Source organism: Furipterus horrens, unplaced genomic scaffold, assembly GCF_987537825.1.
Source record: "Furipterus horrens unplaced genomic scaffold, mFurHor1.1.pri manual_scaffold_2, whole genome shotgun sequence".
NCBI classification, from domain to species: domain Eukaryota; kingdom Metazoa; phylum Chordata; class Mammalia; order Chiroptera; family Furipteridae; genus Furipterus; species Furipterus horrens.
This window is the reverse complement of record NW_028327172.1, coordinates 152685049-152707840: the sequence shown is the minus strand read 5'-3', so window position 1 is coordinate 152707840 and position 22792 is coordinate 152685049. Positions and strand designations below refer to the sequence as shown.

Below are 22792 nucleotides of genomic sequence, written 5' to 3'. Positions count from 1 at the left end.
CCTGGTGAGTAGTAGATGCTCAGACAGTTAGTTCCCAAACATCTCAACACACTGAGGTTACATATGTGATTTTTTAAAGTGACTTCTAATGTTTCTACAACCTGATAAAATGCTATTAATCATTTGTAGCCACTTTTTAAAAGTACTTTGTGTGCTAAAAGCAAGTTCAGAAATTCAAAGCAATTTTATGTGAAGTAATATTATCCTGACATTAGCCTAAGTTCATTCTTTCAATAAAAGTGTTGGTTAAGTCCTGTGAGGGAAATAAAACATATTGTTTATGCTGTGTAAGTCCAAAAGTAAAAAAACAAAAACAAAAAAAAAAAACACCAAAAAACCCCCTCATGCTTGCTTATGTTTTTGTGATTTGCATTATCTGGTCCAATGACAGTTACACATTATTTTCTCAGATGTTTGAAAGCATTTAGGATAAAGTTGGAATGACCTCGGGATGATCCCTCCAGTCCAGCTGTTTAACTCTGAATTCTATTTAATAACAGTTTGTGAAATCAGCACATCTCCTCAGAACTCTCCCATGGGTTGCAAGTGATCAAAAAGACAAAACCATAATGACAGGACCATTAGATAGGTTTAACAGAAAGGGAATTCTGAGGACTCATTCACTACAAAACTGCACATTAGGAAGGCCAAATCTTTTATTAAAATCATCACAAATACAAAAGCATAACTGAATATATATATATGTATGCACTGTATACATATAGACTCAGATTTCTGGAAAATTATCACAAATTTATTGGCTTTACATTTCATTACATGGCAGATCCCCCAAATGTTAAATAGAACAACGACAACAAAAAATACATGCAGTTTTTACATGAATAGCATCCTTCACATTTTTCATCTATGTGTTTTCATTCAGGGATTTGTAGTTTGCAAAGGATTTGCTAATAAATGTTTCCTAATTTTGGCTTCCTGACCATGGGAGTGACCTGTTCTGTGTCATGTAAAATTTGGTAGCTTGTAATATCTGTTCAAATTTCAAGTGTATCTTGCCTTTTCTGTAGCAAGAGCCAGCCTGCGGATGTTGGATATGCAACCGGCTGCAGCTTCCTGGAGATCTTGGTCCGGGGACCCAACCATATGCAGTAGAAGCTGTCGCACATAAGGAGGAAAAGAAGGAAAATAATAAAACCGCTAATCTAAAGACATAACGTTAGGCTATGAAAATAATTTTAAATATTTAATATTTTTTAAGTTCACCAAAAAAGAACTACAGGTAATTCTGTTTGGGCAAATACAAATATAGATGATGTTTAGTGAGATGCAGGAATTTCTCATAAAATTCCTAAACAAGTTTCTCCTTTCTTTGGTCATACAACTGCTATGGACTCTACTTTGAAATTTGCATTTTTTCCCCCTGGCTTTCCCCCCTCCTAGGATAAGCCAACATAACATGCCTAGACAATGAATGCATTCCCTTAGATTTAATTTCTGCATTCAAATCCACCTGATCATGTCACAACCTAGTTATATCAGTTCCTTAATGGAGACTGTCACTGACTCCCAATGCTAGCTTTGAAGCCAGTCTATTAACATTAAAGGATTTTTGTGCTTTGGCCTCAGTTTACCATTCTAGCCATTCATTTTTCTCCTGCTCTATCGTGTATTCCAAGGTCACACTTCCCCACTTTTCTGGCCTGGATTGATGCTACCCCTCTACATTAAATGCCCTTCCATCCTCTTCTCTGACTTTCTAAATTTTAACCATCTTTCATGACCCAGGTTATGTGTTGACAAAGCCTCCATGGACTTTCATCAAACAAAATGCCATTTCTCCCTCATCAGAACTCTCATAGCAGAACTCTCAAATGTATGTTGCTACACTTCAATTCTTCCTCTTTACACAGATATTTAGATTAATGCTTTCTGTCCTTCTTTAGATTGTAAACTCTGGAACTTAGGGTACCAAAAAGTGCCTAATACATATATGTCCAATAAATTTCAAATAAGTGAATTAGAACTTTTAAAATCAACCATTAATGAATATAATTAGTAGTCTTGGTGAATATTTAAAATTTAATTTGAATCGTATATTACATATATAGTAACATTTGAGTACAAATATGGATAATGTCAGAAAATAAGGATGATTTGAAAAGCAAAGAAATGCTGTAAGGAGAAGTGCTATGGAACAGCTTAAATATGGCCAGATTAGGAGGGCAGCTTTTATTATGGAGGTAATAAAGTTACTTAACCACTTATTTAGGAGAGTGACATGGTCAAATTTGTATTTTTGAAATATATCTTTTATGGCAACTTATAGGATATAGTCTGTACAGAGAAGAGACTGAAGAGTACTATAATACTTCAGGTGATAAGAATTGAATAAAGCAGGAACCAGGAATAGCATGAAGGAATTCAGGAAATATTCAGGGACTAAACTATTCAACAAATAGCTTGAGGACAGTTGGTTATGCAAATAGAAGAAAATAGCCCTGGCCAGTGTGGCTCAGTGGGTGGGAATATAGTCCACAAACTGAAAGGTCGTGTTTCAATTCCCGGACAAGGCACATACCTAGGTTGCAGGTTTCAGTCCCCAGCTGGGGCATGTGTGAGAGGCAACAAATCAATGTTTCTCTCATATATAGATGTTTCCCTCTCTTTCCTCCTCCCTTCCCCTCTCTCTAAAATCAGTAAGTATGTCCTCAAGTGAGGATAAATAAACAAATAGAAGAAAATAAAAATGGTAATCTCATACATAAACATCAATTCCAGGTGGGTTAATAATTTAAATAAGGAAAAATATAAAACATTTAGAAGGTGTATATGAAAAAACCTTGATTAAATCGGGGTATGGCAGGATGTCTGGTCTCTCACTTCCTTGATCTCCTAGTTGTCAATGATCCTCACCATAGTTTAGCCCCTCACTTCAGGATCATATCCTTGTCCTTATTTACATCACTCTCAACAGTCCAACCTTCAGATTTCCTAATCACAATTTCTACTCCTATGATTTGGTCATTGAACTTACTTGCTTGTTCTCATGACATCCTCTAGTCCTTTTGCCTGTACAGTAATCTCTCTATATATCACGGTTCACTTATCGTAGGCTCACTGTATCGCGGGATTTTAAAAAAATATTATATTTAATTTTTTATCATGGATTTTTCACTATATCGCAGGATTTTGCGGCACTGTATACGTATGTTGTTAAAGTTATGTAGGTTTAAGAGTGTAGAATACACGTAAGGTTCCTACTTTGTGGAGGTGTCTAGAATGTAATACCAGCAATAAATGAGGGAATACTGTATATATATTTTTTTAATCTTCTGTCTTAACTTCTTCCATAACCAGTTTAGATTCCACAGCGCATCTTTTCAATCATTTGCTTACCAGTTTCTTAAACCTCCTTATGACATCTATCCAGTAAAACCATAACCAACTCTGTCTTTCCCATGCTTCATTAATAACTGAGCCTATATGGAGGCAATATGTATATGACAAGGCAAAGAGATCCAATCTCAAATGAATTCTCATCACTGCCCAGCAATCTAAATATGTGTCTAATAGGTGAGTTCCTCACTCTTTTCAACACATATTTCAAATCTTCATTTTTCTCCAGTTTCCAATTCTTCTTTATAGTTTCTATTCTCAGCAGGTAACCTTTAAGGGCTCCTTCCTAAACTTGATAGAAGTTATTAGACAGGAACTACTTTAACCAGATCTGCAAACCTACTTGCATCTTAGCCCAGATTTTCTTCTTCCTGGTGTCTCTCTCCTATCCAAGGTCCACCACTCCACTTATATCACCCAGTCTCCTTCTCCTTAGGACATTTTACCACCACGTACTTCCTTTCTTATTTATCTTTAGTAGCTCCCTTCTACTGATTCCTTCCTATCATCATTTACAAGCATGTCTCCATTTCTTAATAAACAACAACCCCCTAACCTGCAAACAAACAAACAAACAAATAAAAACCAAAGCCCAGAAACAAGATGGCGGAGGAGTAAGTGGAAGCTATACTAATTTCCTCCCAGAACTAGTCTGGATTTACAACGTAATTTTGGAGAAATCATCTGGAATAACCAACCGAACACCAGCTGGAGAGAAGTCTTATAACCACGGAGAGACAGAAAAGGCCGCTACCTCACAACGTGACCAGTAGGGAGTGCGGTGACGTGGCAGGGGCTGGCTGGCATCACACGGGTAGCAGCTGAAGGGACTGAAAAACAGCTCAGCAGTCGGGGATTCCCCCTGAGAAGGGCAGGGTCTAAACCCCCAGCTGAGCTTCCCAGCCTACAGCAACAGAGTGGAAAGTAAAATAGTATCCAGCTGAGAAAAGCGAAAAGCCACAGGGTTTCTTGCTAGCCGGAGAGAAACAGCTGGAGAAAAAGAGCTCTTAAGCGGATCACATATGAAAATATTCTGCCCCCATTCACCCTGGGCACAAGCAGAGGGAAGACAGAGAGGACAGGAAATGCTTGGGGAGAGTTTGGTGTGGTGGCTTTGAGGGGAGAGCTGGGGAAGCGGCCGGCCAGGTCCCAGTGCTGACTCATCCCCAGTGCTGCAGGCAGACCATTCCCAGCCAAGTGGCGTCAGCCTGAGGGGAAGCAAAGGCCCTGCCTACAGGAATTAAGCTGCCACACCCACGGTCCTTAAGCCTGACGGCTAATCATAGATTGAATAGATTATCAACTAAAGGAGTCAGACAAAGGCAGTAGATCCCTGGAAGTCTCCAACAGGCTGCCTAGGCCCAGACTGGTACAGGATCTGACGCCACCAGGGGCAGATCCAGGAAGTGCAGATCATTCTAAGAAGCACCAACAAACAATAGGAGTCACAAAAATGGGGAGACAGAGAAACAACCCCCCATCGAAAGGAAAGGTAGAGTCCCCAGAAAGAGTGCTAAATGAAATAGAGGGGAGCAAACTATTGGATATGGAATTGAAAGCATGGATTATGGAGAAGCTCAATGAGCTCAGAGGAAACTACAAAGAACTCCAGAAAAACTACAGTGAACTCCAGAAGAATTATAAGGAACTTACTGAGAATTATACCAGCATCAAAAAGGACATGGAAGCTATCAATAAGAGCCAGGAGGAAATGAAGAATACGATCTCTGAATTGAAGAACACAGTAGAAGGAATTAAAAACAGGCTAGAGGAAGCAGAAGATCGGATCAGTGAGCTGGAGGACAATGTAGACAAAAACTCACAGACAGTGCAACGAAACGAAAAAAGACTGAACAAGACTGAAGAGGCTCTAAGACAGCTGCAGGACAACATGAAACATAACAATATCCGTATCATAGGAATTCCAGAAGGAGAAGAAGAAGAGCAAGGAATAGAAAACCTCTTTGAAAAACTAATGACAGAAAACTTCCCTAACATGAAGAGAGAAAGAATCATGCAACTCCAGGAAGCACAGAGGGTCCCAATGAAGATGAACCCCAACAGGCCCACTTCAAGACACATCATAATTAAAATGGCAACATTCAAAGACAAAGAGAGAATCCTAAAAGCAGCAAGAGAGAAACAACTAATAACATACAAGGGAGCTCCAATAAGGCTATCATCAGATTTCTCAGCAGAAACACTACAAGCCAGAAGGGAATGGCAAAATATATTCCAAGTAATGAAAAACAAAGGCCTACAACCAAGAATACTCTACCCAGCAAGACTCTCATTCAAAATGGAAGGTGAAATAAGGAGTTTCCAAGACAAAAGAAGGCTAAAAGAATACATCTCCACCAAACCAGCATTGCAAGAGATGCTAAAGGGTCTGCTTTAAGAAGATGAAGAAACAGAGAGAAACAGAGAGGAACACGAATACAAAGGGGGAAAATGACAATGAATAAGTACTGAAAGAAAGAAGGAACTTCTACCATTTGCAACAACATGGGTAGAACTAGAGAGAATTACGCTTAGCGAAATAAGCCAGGCAACAAAAGAAAATTACCTTATGCTATCACCTGTTACAGGAAACTAATGAACGACACAAACAAATGAGCAAAATTGAACCAGAGGTATGTAACCAAGGAATAAACTAAGAGTAACAAAGGGGGAGATGGGAGGGAGAGAAGTGGTAAGAAGGGGAAGGGTCTAGTCAAAGAACATGTATAAATGACCCATGGACATGGACAACTGGGTGGAGACTGAATGTGGAAGAAGGGGGGGCAGGGTGCAGGGAAGCAAGAGGGGGAAAAAAGTGAGACAACTGTAATGGAAAAACAAACAAACAGAGAAATTTTTAGTGGGGGGAAACAATAAAAATATAAAGAATAGAAATGCAAGTTCAGTGAATATTAGAAGGACAAGGATTTTCCTTCACACTGTATATATTTTCTCCCTATCTGATCCCTCCAGAATTTGGCATTCTAAAGAAGTAAGTAATGACATAAGTTTCTTTGCATAAAACTAATAAGACCAGTTGTTAATAGAGGTTTTTTTTTGTTTTTTTTTTTTAACTAAGACTTTGACTGGAATGTCATGCCTAAAGGAGACATGCTTGGGCTCTGGTTGTTACCAAAAAGCCCTGAGCAACTGGGACTGACTTTCAAAGGTAATAAAAGTCCACGAGATAAAAGGCCTGGTACCTTGGATGGATGAGCGGTCCATAGCAATCTTTCCAGGGAAGGAATGAAGGTTGTTTTCCTGAAAGATGGCTAGATGGAACCTTAAGGCACAATGGAAAACCAGGAGGACCTGGAAAAAACAGGTGTTTACAGGCAAGGCTGAATGCCAGGTATGTGGCTCAGCTTCTGTGCCCTGAAGGGCAGACTGAAGGTCACCCTAAATGTTCCTTGTGTAAGTTCCAGCAAAGCAGAACTAAAGATCATAGTGATCATTTGCTGCTCTTGTTGTGTTTATGCAAATGAACAGGATAAATTAAAAATGAACTTAATGCAGTCCCTTTAAGGACAAGGAGGGTAATCTTAGGGAGAAAAATACGATTCAAGGAAGATCACAATGCCCAGCGGTAGACTATAAAGTAGTGCAGCTAACTGACTTTAAAGTTTCTTTTCATTTAAAATTTGTTTTCATTTGAAAGTTAAACTATGTCTGTGGCATTACAAAGATGTTTAATTTACAGGCAAGAAGAATGTCAAATGCCTTGCAACTAGATGTCTTTCTGATAAGACAGTCCTACAGATTTAGAGACTTGTATGTGGGTTATGTTACATAAATTAACATGTGTTTTCTGTTTTCAAAGGGCATAAGCCTACGATCTCATTACCTGAGTGATTGTCTGTACGTATATGCCTCACTTAATCCTGTCTGCATTGCTACCTCCTGAGACTCAATGGTTTGGCTGAACTAAGTGGCTGGGTTGGTGAAGAACGGGGTGGTCTGTGGGCTTCACTTTAAAACTGGTTTCTCTTTTCTATCCTAATGGCTTGGACAGAAAGGGCCCAGAGGCCTGAGAGGGTGGAAACCTAAAATATTTCCCTCAGTCCAAACTAAGTATAATGGGCAAAAGGGTTTTGGACAGGTGAGATGTACCTGGCATACCTTCCTCCAAAGAAGCCGTTCTTTTCCCTAATGTGGGACATTGAAAAATTAATACCTGTCTTTTGTCATCTAATGGTTATGGATTGAATGATGTCCTTTAACTCTGTTGCCCCCAGAATACAACAAGGATGCCAGCCTGTTAAACCAAGCATGCCATTGTCCAGAGACAGCCAACCAACCTGGAGTCTAAACGATCCTTCCGCTTGTGGGAAGGCCACCCTCCCCTCCACACCCCCACTCTTATTAGGGATTTCTTGACCCAAGGGTAGGTAGGACGACGACCATGTCCAGCTTGAAGCAGCTAGAGGAGCTCGAGACCTTTGTCCATTGTCCTTTATAAGATTGTAAAGGGTCTTAAGTCTGAGAGGGAGGGATTGTTATTTTTTATTGTTAAAATATTTAACTAATTAATTATTTTAAAAAAAAAAGGAGAAGAATATATGAAAGGGTGAGGCAGGAGAGCTTGTATGTACGACCCATGGTCATGGACTTGGGGAGGGGATTGTTGGGGAAGGGGGTTGCTGGGCAGAGTGGAGCAAAGGAGAAAAAATTGGAACTATTGTAACAATATAATCAATAAAATATACTTTAAAAAAAAGAAAAAACCAACGCCCACCATTTTGACTCATTTTCTTTCCTTCATAGTCAAATTTCTTTAAAGAGTTATCTGGACTCACTGTCTCTGGTCTTAAAGTCCATTGAACTCACTCCAGGTTCGCTTCTGCCTTCAGCTTTCCATTGAAACAGTCCTCTTGAAGGTCATCAATAACTTCCAGATTGCAAAGAGCAATAGATACTTACGAATCCTCATCTTATTTGGCTCCTTAACAGAATTTGATATAATTGATTACTTCATCCTTTCTGAAATTGTCTCTTCTTCTTATAAACATACTCTTCTAGTTTTCTCTTCTCCACTTGTCGTCACTTTCCCACAATTCATTGATGGTTCTTTATCCTCCTCCCAACGATAAATCATTAAAGTTTCTTAGAACAAATTCCTTTTCTGACTTCATTCTGTTATTTAACTATATGACTTCAAATGCCATTCAGGTGGGACCATCTTCTAAATTTGTATCTCCACTTCAGAACCTTCATTTTAATGGCATACTTTATAGCCAATGCTTCTTAGATATCTTTTCTGGGAAGCCTCACAGCTATCTCAAATTTAATATACTACAAATGACATTTTAACTGTTTTCTCTCTAAACCCGAATCCTCAGTATCCTGCCATATCAGTAATAGATATCATCACTTGGTTGCTCAAGCCAGGAATCCCCCTGCCCCACATTTACTCCACTCTTAACTTCTTTGCACTCCACCCAGCAAACTATCACATTCTTGTGATTCAACTGTCTACACTTATCGAAGTCATTCACTTCTCTCTACTGCTGTATGTTGCTTCTCTCTATTCTCACTGTCACTCACCATCCTTGTAAAGCTTACAATAGCTTTTTGCTGTCTTTGTATTCTCTCCTGCCCCCCTGTAATTAATCATTCCTTCATACTACTTCCAGACTAATTTTCTAAATTGTGAAGTTCACCAATAAGGGGCAAAATTGTAGAGAAGAACAAAGAGAAATAATTATTCTTCTGAGATACAAGAGAAAGAAATATTCTCTTCCAAGTAAGGGAAACAGGGCTGTATGGGGAAGCTCATGCCTTGTGAGTTTTGTATTGTTAATGTAATTAAACAAGGTGGACATTAAATGAGGTAGCTATAGTTCCTTGATAGGCTATGTAAGCAAACCAAAATCTAAATTAGAGTCAACACACGCTAATCTAAGAAAATGAAACCTATATCCAATTACCAAGAGCTAACTAGGCTTTCCCAAAAAGGGCAACCACTTAAGCTATAGCCAATCAAATGAATTCCATACTCTGCCTCTGGGTCTTTTCCATACAAACTTTCCTCTCTCCTGTTGGTGGAGGATTACAAGGAAGTTTAGCAGTGCATGATTTTGCTCTCTATTTCCAAGAGAGTGAAAGTAGGATTAAAATTACTTTCAACTGCTACTTGGTTGCCAGGCTTTTGTGGCTCTGACTGCATTTCCATGTCATGACTGGACCAGGATACAGTTAGGCTTTATACAAGTTATACATTTGAATCTCATAAACCCAGTGACCAGAACAAAGTAAGTGCTCCATAAATGGTGTTCAGTATCATGGTGATTATTTCACCGGTACTGAAGTTTGATTCATTTATTCCCTGAAGCCCAGCCCTGGTTAGTTTGAGAGGAATGAGGAAACAGGAATTTTGGCCCTGAGGTCAGTCTGGCCCTGCCAGCACTTGCTCCGGGCCCCACCTCATTTCTGGTTGACCTCCATGGGTACCAATGACCCAGGTTTCACTTGGCATGCAATCGCCACCATCACCTTGCACAGCTCCCTTGGAAAGCAGCCCCTGGGCCCAATGTATGCCAAAATATCTGCATATTTCCCACACGCCTTCATATCTGGTGTCGTTCCGTGGTCCCTCTGGCTTTCCAAGAGTTAGCTGCATTTATTCCCAAATGCTTGATGCCAGTTACACAATTTCATGTTACACAAACCAATGAATTGTGAGGGGAAATGTACTAGTCATAGCATTTGACTTGCTGTTGGCATCTCTGGGTTTCACAGGGAGCCTGCAGCACATTGGCTATTCCAGGAGGCAACTAGACAAGGGTTGCTGAAGCAAGTATGTACCGTGCATTTACATGCTTGATGTGAAAATTTGATGTTCAATCAAAGCAGGACCCTTTTTATGACTCTACTCTGTAAATCACTTTTTCCATTATCTGACTAACTTCTAGTCCTGAATGCATTAAGAGGACTACCACTCTTCGGGAAATTAATTTTTCCTAAGTTCCTTGCATGAACCATGCGCCTTCATTCTATATCCTATGTGATGGTGAGTAAGTGTTAATACACTAATATCTTATCCAGTGGAGCTCATTAGTCTAGTATTTTAAAGGTCTAAAGTATAGGCAAGGGGACATCCAGTCAAGATGGAGGCATAGGTATACATGTCTCACTTCCTCGCACAACTATAACAAAAATTACAACTATATTACAAAACAAGTATCACCAGAATTGTCAGAAAATTGAGCTGTATGAAAGTCCAACATCCAAGGATTTGAAGAAGCCACATTCATCCAGATAGGCCATGCTACTAAGGCAGGGAGTCAAAGCAGCTCTACCTAACATACAGAAACAAACAGGGAGGCTGCCAAAATAAGGAGTCAAAGAAATATGTCCCAAATGAAAGAACAGAACAAAACTGCCAAAAACAAAAACAACAACAAAAAAAACAAAAAAACAAAAAAAACTAAACAAAATGAAGATAAGTGACCTATCAGATGCAGAGTTTGAAACACTTGTAACAGCATTAAAAAGACCCAGGGAGAAATGAAGGTTACATTAAGTGAAATAAAGAAAAATCTACAGGGAATCAACAGTAGAGGGGATGAAGCCATGAACCAAATCAATGATCTGGAACACAAAAAGGATAAAAGCATTCAATCAGAACAGATAGAAGAAAAAAGAATAAAAAAAACAAAAAACAAATGAGGATAGGCTAATGAGCCTCTAGGACATCTTTATTTATTTATTTATTTATTTTTATTTTATTTTATTTTTCTTTTATCTGCCTGTTTATTCTCATGATGACCAACTTTAATTCCTTATAATTCTTTCTATTTTTTAAAGTATATTTTATTATTATATTGTTACAATAGTTCCAATTTTTTCCCCTTTACTCCTCTCCGCCCAGCACACCCAGCCCCCAACAATCTCCCCACCCCAAGTTTATGTCCATGGGTCGTACATACAAGCTCTCCTGCCTCACCCTTTCATATATTCTTCTTCTTTTAAAATTAATTAATTAATTATTTTAACAATAAAAAATAACAATCCCTCCCTCTCAGACTTAAGACCTTTTACAATCTTATAAAGGACAATGGGCGAAGGTCTCGAGCTCCTCTAACTGCTTCAAGCTGGACATTGTTGTCGTCCTACTTACCCTTGGGTCCAGAAAACCCTAATAAGAGTGTGGGTGTGGAGGGGAGGGTGGCCTTCCCACATGGGGAAGGATTGTGCAGACTCCAGGTCGGTTGGCTGTCCCCGGACAACAGCGTGCTTGATTTAACAGGCTGGCATCCTTGTTGTATTCTGGGGGCAACAGATTTGGCAACAGGGTTAAAAGACATCATTGAATCCATAACCAATAGATGACAAAAGACAGGTATTAATTTTTCAATGTGCCATATTAGGGAAAAGAACGGCTTCTTTGGAGGAAGTTATGCCAGGTACATCTCACCTGTCCAAAACCCTTTTGTCCATTATACTTAGTTTGGGCTGAGGGAAATATTTTAGGTTCTCCCCACCCCCCTCAGACCTCCATGCTCTTTCTGTCCAACCCATTAGGACAGAAAGAGAAACCAATTTTAAAGTGAAGTCCACAGACTACCCCATTCTTCACCAACCCAGCCACTTAGTTCAGCCAAACCATTGAGTCTCAGGAGGCAGTGATGCAGACAGGATTAAGTGAGGCCTATACATACGGACAATCATTCAGGTAATGAGATAATAGGCTTATGCCCTTTGAAAACAGAACACATGTTAATTTATGTAACATAACCCACATACAAGTCTCTAAATCTGTAGGACTGTCTTATCGGAAAGACATCCAGTTGCAAGGCATTTGACATTCTTCTTGCCTATAAATTAAACATCTTTGATAATACCACAGACATAGTTTAACTTTCAAATGAAAACAAATTTTAAATGAAAAGAAACTTTAAAGACGGTTAGCTGCACTACTTTATAGTCTACTACTGAGCATTCTGATTTTCCTTGAATCACGATTTTTCTCCCTAAGATTAACCTCCTTGTCATTAAAGGGACTGCAGTAAGTCCATTTTTAATTTATCCTATTCATTTGCATAAACACAACAAGAGCAGCAAATGATCACTATGATCTTTAGTTCTGCTTTGCTGGAACTTACACAAGGAACATTTAGGGTGACCTTCAGTCTGCCCTTCAGGGCACAGAAGCAGAACCACATACCTGGCATTCAGCCTTGCCTGTAAATACCTGTCTTTTCCAAGTCCTTCTGGTTTTCCATTGTGACTTAAGGTCCCATCTAGCCATCTTTCAGGAAAACAACCTTCATTCCTTTCCTGGAAAGATTGCCATGGACCGCACATCCAACCAAGGTACCAGGCCTTTAATCTCGTGGGCTTTTATTACCTTTGAAAGTGAATCCCAGTTCCTCAGGGCTTTTTGGTAACAACCAGAGCCCAAGCATGTCTCCTTTAGGCATGACATTCCAGTCAATGTCTTGGTCAAAGAAAAAAACCTCTATTAACAACTGGTCTTAATAGTTTTATGCAAAGAAACTTAGGTCATTACTTATTTCTTTAGAATGCCAAACTCTGGAGGGATCAAATAGGGAGAAAAATATAGTGTGAAGGAAAATCCTTGTCCTTCTAATATTCACTGAACTTGCATTTCCATTCTTTATATTTTCATTTTTTCCCCCCACTAAAAATTTTTGTTTGTTTTTCCATTACAGTTGTCCCACTTTTTTCCCCCTCTTGCTTCTCTGCACCCTGTCACCCCTTCTTTCACATTCAGTCCCCACCCAGTTGTCCATGTCCATGGGTCATTTAAACATGTTCTTTGACTAGACCCTTCCCCTTCTTACCCTCTTTTCTCCATCCCATCTCCCCTTTTGTTACTGTTAGTTTATTCCTTGTTTACATACCTCTGGTTCAATTTTGCTCATTCATTTGTGTTGGTCATTAGTTTCCTGTAATAGGTGACAGCATAAGGTATTTTTCTTTCATTGCCTGGCTTATTTCGCTAAGCATAATTCTCTCTAGTTCTACCCATGTTGTTGCAAATGATAGAAGTTCCTTCTTTCTTTCATTGTCATTTTCCCCGTTTGTACTCATGTTCTTCTCTGTTTCTCTCTGTTTCTTCATCTTCTTAAAGCAGACCCTTTAGCATCTCTTGCAATGCTGGTTTGGTGGAGATGTATTCTTTTAGCCTTCTTTTGTCTTGGAAACTCCTTATTTCACCTTCCATTTTGAATGAGAGTCTTGCTGGGTAGAGTATTCTTGGTTGTAGGCCTTTGTTTTTCATTACTTGGAATATATTTTGCCATTCCCTTCTGGCCTGTAGTGTTTCTGCTGAGAAATCTGATGATAGCCTTATTGGAGCTCCCTTGTATGTTATTAGTTGTTTCTCTCTTGCTGCTTTTAGGATTCTCTCTTTGTCTTTGAATGTTGCCATTTTAATTATGATGTGTCTTGAAGTGGGCCTATTGGGGTTCATCTTCATTGGGACCCTTTGTGCTTCCTGGACTTGCTTGACTCTCTCTCCTCATGTTAGGGAAGTTCTCTGTCATTAGTTTTTCAAAGAGGTTTTCTATCCCTTGCTCTTCTTCTTCTCCTTCTGAAATTCCTATGATATGGATATTATTATGTTTCATGTTATCCTGCAGCTGTCTTAGAGCCTCTTCAGTCTTGTTCAGTCTTTTTTCATTTTGTTGCACTGTCTGGGAATTTTTTGTCTACATTGTCTTCCAGGTCGCTGATCCAATCTTCTGCTTCCTCTAGCCTGCTTTTAATTCCTTCTATTGTGTTTTTCAATTCAGAGATCGTATTCTTCATTTCCTCTTGGCTCTTATTGATAGCTTCTATGTCTTTTTTCATGCTAGTGTAATTCTCAGTAAGTTCCTTGTAGTTTTTCTGGAGTTCCTTGTAGTTTCTGCTGAGCTCATTGAGCTTCTCCATAATCCATGTTTTGAATTCCATATCGGATAGTTTGCTCCCCTCTATTTCATTTAGCACTCTTTCTGGGGATTCTACCTTTCCTTTCGATGGGGGGTTGTTTCTCTGTCTCCCCATTTTTGTGACTCCTATTATTTGTTGGTGCTCCTTAGAATAGAATTCTTTTTTTAAAAAATATGTTTTATTGATTATACTCTTACAGTTGTCCAAATTTCCCTTCCCTCGGCTCCCCTCCACCCGGTGGCCCCCCTCCCTCCAGTTGTCCCCCCCTTTAGTTAATGTCCATTGGTTGTGCATATAGTTCTTCTCAGCATCTTCCTGTCTATTCCATTCCCTCCTACTATGCTTCTTAATTCCTGTACCATCTCCCTCCCTTACCCCCTTACCCCTCCCTGCTGACATCCGCCCAATATGTTCCCCATACCTATAGTTCTTTTTCCACTCCCATTGCCTATTTAGTTTGCCTTTGTTTCAATTCCCTAGCTTCTGTTGTTGGTTCTTGTGATGCAGTTTTCATTTTAATGTTCATGGTTTTGATCCTCCTTTTTCTAAACCAGTCCCTTTAACATCTCATATAATAGTGGTTTGGATCTAATGAACTCTTTCAGTTTTATTTTGTCCTGGAAGCACTTTCTCTTTCCTTCTATTCTGAATGACAGTTTCGCTGCATGGAGTATTTGTGGCTGTAGGTTTTGGATTTTCATTACTTTGAATATTTCTTGCCAGTCCCTTCTTGCCTGCAGGGTCTCTCTTGAGAAGTCAGCTGACAGTCTAATTGGGACCCCTTTGTACATGATTCTTTTCTTCTCTCTTGCTGCTTTTAAGATTATCTCTTTACCTTTAATTTTTGACAATTTGATTATAATGTGTCTTGGAGTGGTTCTCCCTGCGTCCAGTTTTTCTGGAACTGTCTGTGCTTCCTAGACCTGTAAGTCTATTTCCTTCCCCAAGTTCAGGAAGTTCTGCTTTATTATATTTTCACTTAATTTTTCAATTTCTAGTTCTTCTTCTTCACCCTCTGACAATCCGATAATTCATATGTTCAATCTCTTATAGCTGTCCCAGAGGTTTCTGATCCTCTTCTCACTTTCCTTGCTTTCTGTTTCCTCTCTCTGCACTGGTTGACTGTTTGTTCCTTCCCTATGTTCCAATTTGTTGATTTGATCTCAGGATTTTATTTCCTCACCACTTGTCTCGTATGTGTTTTTATTCTTTTCAGTATGAGTGGTTTTCAATCCTTTCTCATCTTTTTCCAAATCTTTTGTTAATTCTGTAAGCCACCTTATAACAATGGCCCTGAACTGAGCCTCTGACAGGTTTCTTATTTGTTCATCTGTCAAAGTCTTCATCTGTTGCTTGGTGAGCTGTGCCACCAGGATTTCTATAGTTGTCTGCCTCATGTTGACAGATTTGCATTTTCCTTTCTTGGTCTGGCTATAGGGGGCAGAGCCTGTGTACTCATCACAACCCAGTGACCGACGGCGATCCGCAACCTTTTTTGCCACACTGTGGCCCTTTGTCATCACTACCGAGCAACCGGTGGCGATTCGCAACCTATTTCGCAGCGCTGTTGTGCCTTATGTGGGGGCGGGGGTCCAAGATGGACTCCTGCCGTTATTCTCCACTGGGAGACCGGGATTCATCCTCCCACCCTCTGGGCCTCACCGTCCGAAGCAATGTGGTGGCTGCTCTCCCCAGCGTTGGGGTCAGGAGCTGCTGGGGCTCGAATGCAGCCAGGATTGCTCTCTCTGCCACTGTCCCTGGTGCCACCGCAGACAGCACTGCCCACTTTCATTCTTCCTACCTGCCTGACGAGCGCCGCTGGTTTATAACTTCATACGTTGGGTTTCCGTGTGGTTTTATTTTCTGGAATTTCTAGTTATCTTTTGTTTTGAGGTAGTTGTATTCCTTTCTAGTTGTAGAGGGAGACCAAGCATGTCAGTCTAAGCCTCCATCCTGGCCAGAAGTCCTCTCTAGGACATCTTTAAATGAACCAACATCTGAATCACAGGGGTGTCAGAATAAAAGGAAGAGAAAGAAGCTGAAAACTTATTTGAAAATATAATGAAAGAAAACTTCCCTAAGTTGGTGAAGGAAATAGACATGCAAGTCCAGGAAGCACAGAGAGTCTCAAACAAGATGGATGCAGAGGACCACACCAAGACACATCATAGTTAAAATGCCAAAGGTTCAAGATAAAGAACCTTAAAAGCAGCAAGAAAAAAGCAGAGTTATCTACAAAGTAGTTCCCATAAGACTGTCAGCTGATTTCTCAAAAGAAACTTTGCAGGCTAGAAGTATTCAAAGTGATGAAAAGCAAGGACCTACAAGCTATGTTACTCTATCCAAAAAAGCTATCATTTGGAATGGAAGGATAGATAAAGTGCTTCTCAGTCAAGGTAAATCTAAAGGAGCTCATCATCACCAAGCCATTATTATATGAAATGTTAAAGGAACTTACTTAAGAAAAAGAAGATCAAAATTATGAACATTAAAATGGCAATAAATTCACAACTATCAACAATTGAACATAAAAACAAACTAAGCAAAGAGAATCAAAGATCTGGAGATCATTTGGTGGGTTATCAGTTCGGATGGGGAAGGGGAAGAATGGGGGAAAGGGTGCAAGGATTAAGAAGCACAAATTGGTAGGTACAGAATAGACAGTATAGGAAATGGAGTAGCCAAAGAACTTATATGCATGACCCATGGACATGAACTAAGGTGGGAATTGCTGGAGGGAATGGGGGTACTGGGTGGAGGGAGGCAAAGGGGACAAAATTGGGACAACTGGAATAGCATAATCAATAAAATATCTTTTTAAAAAGTATATACAAGGGGGACATTTTAAAAAATAGATAAAAGGAGAAAAGTAGGGCACAGAATGGTATATGTGGTGGGCAGTCAGAGTTGCTTCCTTAAATGTACCTGGAGTGACTCACTAGCATCAGGCCCACAAGTCACCTAACGTTTGCACAATGTGAAATGATTTTATTAGCTACCACACTTACTACATGCCAGGCACTGTGATTTACTCTTTACTGGTTAATTTGTCCTGCTCTTCCCATTTTCCCTAGCCAGGATCATTTCCAACCAAGGGTGCAGTGTTAGAAGTGTAGAATTTTTGTGTGCTCAGGGTATGAATGGCTTGATATTTGAGAAGCACTCCCAGAACCCTCTTTGGTGATGCTGTTATTTGAATTCACTGTTTTTCCTGAATTCATTGTTATTTATGGTCCATGCATGTTACTCATTGCTTTGTTATACACTGAGAGGCTAGGTAACTGATGATTCTTTACAAATTGAATAAAAGCATACTACTTTCCTAAACCACCATCTGAAAAACAGGTTTTGTATGTACTATTCTTCTTGGTTTAAAATTAGGCTAAAGAATATATGCTTTTGTTTTTAGTAAGAGAGTCCCAAGCAAACTAGGGTTCTCAGAAGAATGCTTCCAAACAAATACATACATCACATAACAAAAACTTAGTGCAGAATCCTGCATTTGATAAGTAGCTAACAGAGAGTAAAGAGCAGCACATGTTTTCAAATCACTAACACACGTGGCAAGGTGAAGGTGGTTTGTAATACTTTACAATAATTACTTAAAAGGAGTATTTTTCTTAAGAAAGTGAGACGCACATTAGGTACAAGTGATTATAGAACTAGTGCACATTGTTTTGGTACATTTTTTGATCTATAGACTTTTTCCAACTATGAAAATATTCTTAACATTATAAGGGGGAAAAACACCTCAGGTTTAACTTTTTGAAGTGTTTGTTCCTTTCAAAAACTTTCCTTTTTTTAATCCTCCCTCTCCCCTAAGTGTACCCAATGACTTCAAATTTACTGGGAGTTTCATATATACGCTGTTGGAAAACTAGACCCCTTGCTTTAAAACTTAATTGCATAGGTCACCTTAAAACATCATTTAAACACATAACTTTTTATAACGTTGGTGTGAATGAGGACACGGTAGGGGCACAAAGCATGGTTTGTGGGTTGGTCTGACTCCCAAACTTCCTCCAGCATCAAAGGCTTTGATCTCAAGGTGCATGCCCTCATAATGCAGCTGCGACCCGTGACTGACGTCCATCGTAGGTGAGACCAAGGTAGCATGGGGATCACTGCCTGCATTCAATTTTTACTTTATATCTAATAGTTTATGATTTTATGTAATATTTCAGTTGTATAAAACTATGTACCAATTTGAGTGATAACAGATTTTCTTGTGGTTTGACTCGACACTGGGTGAATGCAGACAGGAAATAAGAGTTTTAATTAGAATGGGAAGAGCTCTGAAATACCTGCCTGCACAGTGAGCTTAGCAGGTTTTCCAGAAAGATCTTGCATTCCTGGACTGATTTGAATTGTGAGCCCGGTTGCTGCTGTCTAGTTTGCAATCCCTGTGCGTGGCTGCAGTATGACTGCTGGGCCGTTAACACAGAATGCATGAGGACGGGCCCTGCAGGTGGTTGCCTGGCTGTCCAGGCCGGCTGCGCTGCTGTGGCGGCAGGGACCCCACAGGGGTTTCTTTCCCATCCTGACTTTGATCCTTGGTAATTCATTTCATATGACAGCTCCCCAGAGCCCTGGGCCTCAGAACACATTTTACATTTGCTGGCTGTGGCTTGCCTTTTAGTGGTATCTGTCTGCCTCCTGTGACAGGAGTGCCTGCCATTGTTACAGAACCCCTGGGCTGCTCCAATTGAAAACAAACCCACGGGCTCTTTAGTTAGGGGTCTGATTGCCTGCCGCCAGAATTACAACTCTTAATACTTCAGTTGAGTGAAAAGAAAATTGTTTATTTAACAGTTACACATATCCTTGCCTCCTCCCTACCAAACCTAGCCAATTTTAGGAAGGTCAGAAACACCGTTTCCCTACTTCCCAAACACAGTTCAGCTTTACCGGCCAATATTCAATCTGATTGGGGAGGTCCTTTCTGTGCTGTGGTGCCCTTCAGCTCTCAACACAAAACCGCCGGGATTCTCAGCCTCCTTGCAAACTGTCTTCTTTCTGTAAACCGTGTGGATCTCCTCTCCTTCTCCAGAGCACCCCTGCGAACACCTGCCAGCGAGGGAGACAGCCCCAGAGCTTGCCCCCCTCAAGTGTTCGCAGCTGCCTATATATCACTGACTGCGTCCTCTGACGCAGTAGGTGTTGCCAACAGTTCTGACTATTCCCCACATAGGCTCTGTGTGCTTTCCGTACCGTCTCCTCGTTCAAAACTCCTCCCATCCACCTGAGGCCTTGGAAGCATTGAAGCAATTTTGCATAATGAAAGACACCAGCCACCAGCCTCAGGCGCGTGGAGGCATTCTGAAAGCTGCTTCCTTTTCCCTATCTCTCAGCTGCAAACTCTGGGGTTTGTTTTTGGACTCGCCTGTTTCTGTAACACCATGTCTGTGTGATCCGAGGCCCAGTCCGCAACGCTTGAAAGGGGGCTCTACTTGTTCCATAGAATGCCCTGTCTGTGCAGATGTGCACTCGCACTTAAGTTTGTCCTCTGGTCTTTCATCCCTGTTATCTGTTCATGAGTCTGCCACTAGAGAGCTTTTGTGCCCAGACAGACCCACAGATCCACAGATAATAACAGTGTTGCATCCAAAACACTGGGTGGTAGAAACAGAAGATACTTGTATAACAGAGCACTAATGACCTTCCACTAAAGAATGCTAGAAATGGAGCCTAATTTGATTACTGGCTGGATCAGAAGATTAAGGGACTCTGCTCTGGACTCTATATTAGAGGAAAAGGAAAGAGGAAGTCTCTGAATGCCCTGGGCAGAAGTTCATGGTGTCATTTGGAACGGCTTCAAGTTGCTTTTAAACTTACTATATTTGTAAAGTTCTCAGAACAGGGCCTGGCCAACAGTAACTGTTTTCTAGCTGTTAGCCATAACTCCAGTAAAAACACACTTCAGGCGCTGTACACTAAACCTGATGCGAGGAACAAGTGACCAGTGCCAGATATGCCCATACTGACTGGCATGACTGGCCCTCTCCTGAAGAACTCTGGTTGCTACTGTTCAGTGCCAGCTGGGAGTCAGGTGTATGGGCAAGAGGCCCTGAGGGGAAGCTCAGCAGGACTGAGCCTGAGTCCCTGCCTAGCTCTGCTTTTGTGGTAGGTTCCAAGAGGCCCTTCTGGAGAAATGAGTGAGCCCCAAGAGACAGGGCTCACAGCAGTCCAGGACTCTGGCAGCTGTAACATGCACTGGGTTCTGCAGGTCCTTCAGAAATATAAGCAGAAATAGACTGCTTTATGTTTTCTGCTTTGGGTTTCACTATGAATTTTCTCTGGTTCTTAATAGCAGGTCAGAGAAGATTTCTGTGAGGTAAAATGTTCTAGGAAATGGAGCAGCCTGGGACTTTATCAATATGTAGTCAAGACAAGACCAAGTCCAGCAGGTCCTTGAATAATGTCATTTTGTTATAATGTTATAATATGGATGAGATGCCACAGGAACTTAACTCTTGTTTCTATCAAGTAGCCAATTATAAATGGTTTTGTTATATATTATTTCACTTCAAGTTGCAGCACCTATTGATGATAAGTGAGGATATACTGCATATATATATATATATGTATATATATATAACAAAAAGAGTGTAACTAGGTGGATTTAATTGTGACTCCTCCAAAATATGCTTCTAGCTCTGACCTGAACTCAGACTACTTAATTGCCTGTTTGGCATCTCCACTTGGATATGAAAATGCACCTCAGATTTCATATGGACAAAGCTGAACTCCTGATCCTCCCATGCAAAAACTGATTTTCCCACAGGCTCCCCACCACAGCTAAGGTCAACTCATCTTTCTAGCTCTTGGGCCAAAAACTTTGCAGTATTCTTGATTTCTCTCTTTCTGTCATAGCCCTTACCCAAAACACGAACAAAATCTGTTGGCTCTACCTTCAAAATGTACCCCAAATCTGACCTCTTCTCATAACCTCCACTGTTATGATCTGAGTCAGTATCATCTCTTGCCTTAATTGAATGATTAGGCCAAGTTTTTATTATGGAAAAAAGGCCTGGAGAAAACGGAATCACCGGGATTGGGAATTTAGGTGAATCTTCCTTTTTAAGGAGAAAGGGCAGAGAAGAGAAGAGGAAAGACAGCAAGGTGATCCACTGGGACAATGAAAGCCTAGGTCAGAATCAGTGTGGCACTTTTTAAGAACCACATATCTAATATTTGACCTGAAAGTTGTTGTCATTGCTGCAAGGTACATTCCTTTCCATCACTCCGACCTTTGATGTTTTTTTACACAATTACTTTATAAGAATGTTTTTGTTTTGGTTTTGTTCAGTTGTTGTTTTCATGGAGGGTGGGTAGAAGTCAGTGGGGAGGGCAAGAATTCCAAGTTTAGGCCAGCTCCATGTAGGATAGGGACGACATGCTTACAAGAGGGAGACAATATATAATCTGCAGCAAATGATCAGAAGCTGGAGAAGACTGTGATGATAAATAGCATTCCCTTCAATTAGACCTTGCCCAGGGCATGAAAAGCAGAGGGGCATTTCAGCCGATATTTCCTACATGATAAGAGGAATGGCAGCGCTAGCTTACATCTGAACTACAGAGTATTTTTGTTTTTTGGTAATGTGAATAAACTTGTGACTTAAAATGACATCTCCTATTAAATTAAAACACAGAAGAAAGCAGTCTGACCCAGACAACAACCTCTGCTCTAGCCTCAGACCTTGACCTCCTCAATTCCATTAATCTTCACCTCTACTTCACATGAACTAGTCAATCATTCTCATAGTTACACCTAGACCTTATTAATACTGTTCTATCTCTGCCTCTAATTGCCCTCTATCAGAAATTCCAGGATGTTAACTAGAATTACTGTAGTGATCACTTCACAATATATAATACAAACATCTAATCATTATATTGTATACCTGAAACCAATATAATGCTATATGTCAGTTATAGCTCAATTAAAAAAAAGAAATTCCAGGTTCTGAGAGAGACAGAATGAGATCAAGAACAAAGGAGGTACTTATCTATATTTACAGCCTCCCTGTTCTGGGGCCTACACTATATAGTCTACCATGTCAGCTGCTTTCCTGTCACAAGGTTTAGTTCTGTTCTCTCTAACAATCTATCATATCAATGTTGCAAACTGAAATCTAGGACCTCAATCAAGCTCCTGAACCACACTCACAAATTGATGCAAAGGCCCATATGTTCCTGATCTGCCATCTCACCTGGCTCCCAGTTCTGCCTGGGAATCCATCTAGGTGTCTCTCTCATCAACTTTCATTCTCCACAGCAGTTATTTAAAACCTTCTCTACTCTCTTCAAATCGCCTAACCCACCACTTCAGTTCTCTCACTCTTAACATGTGTCTGTGCCTCCTACATGACGGGGAAATAGAAATCACAGAAAGGGACATCGCCCAGCTCCCTGTCATCACATTCACAGATTTCCATCACAGGTGTACCCATCCTTTCCTCCCTGGCATCTGTCTTTTACAAGACATGTCTCTCCTCCAAGCTAAACTCAGTTCCTTGCCTCAAGCTCTATA

General features: G+C 40.3%; 1 protein-coding gene across 2 annotated transcripts in view; it reads right to left on the bottom strand.

Annotated features, from left to right (window-relative positions):
• Positions 1-732: 732 nt before the first annotated feature.
• Positions 733-22792, bottom strand: part of ODAD2 (outer dynein arm docking complex subunit 2) — a 229088-nt gene continuing 207028 nt past the window's right edge. For both annotated transcript variants that reach the window (XM_090268050.1, XM_090268051.1), the window contains one exon: positions 733-1116. In XM_090268050.1, the coding sequence (XP_090124176.1) occupies positions 1003-1116 (114 nt within the window). In that variant the 3' untranslated portion in view covers positions 733-1002. The remainder of the gene's footprint in view (positions 1117-22792) is intronic.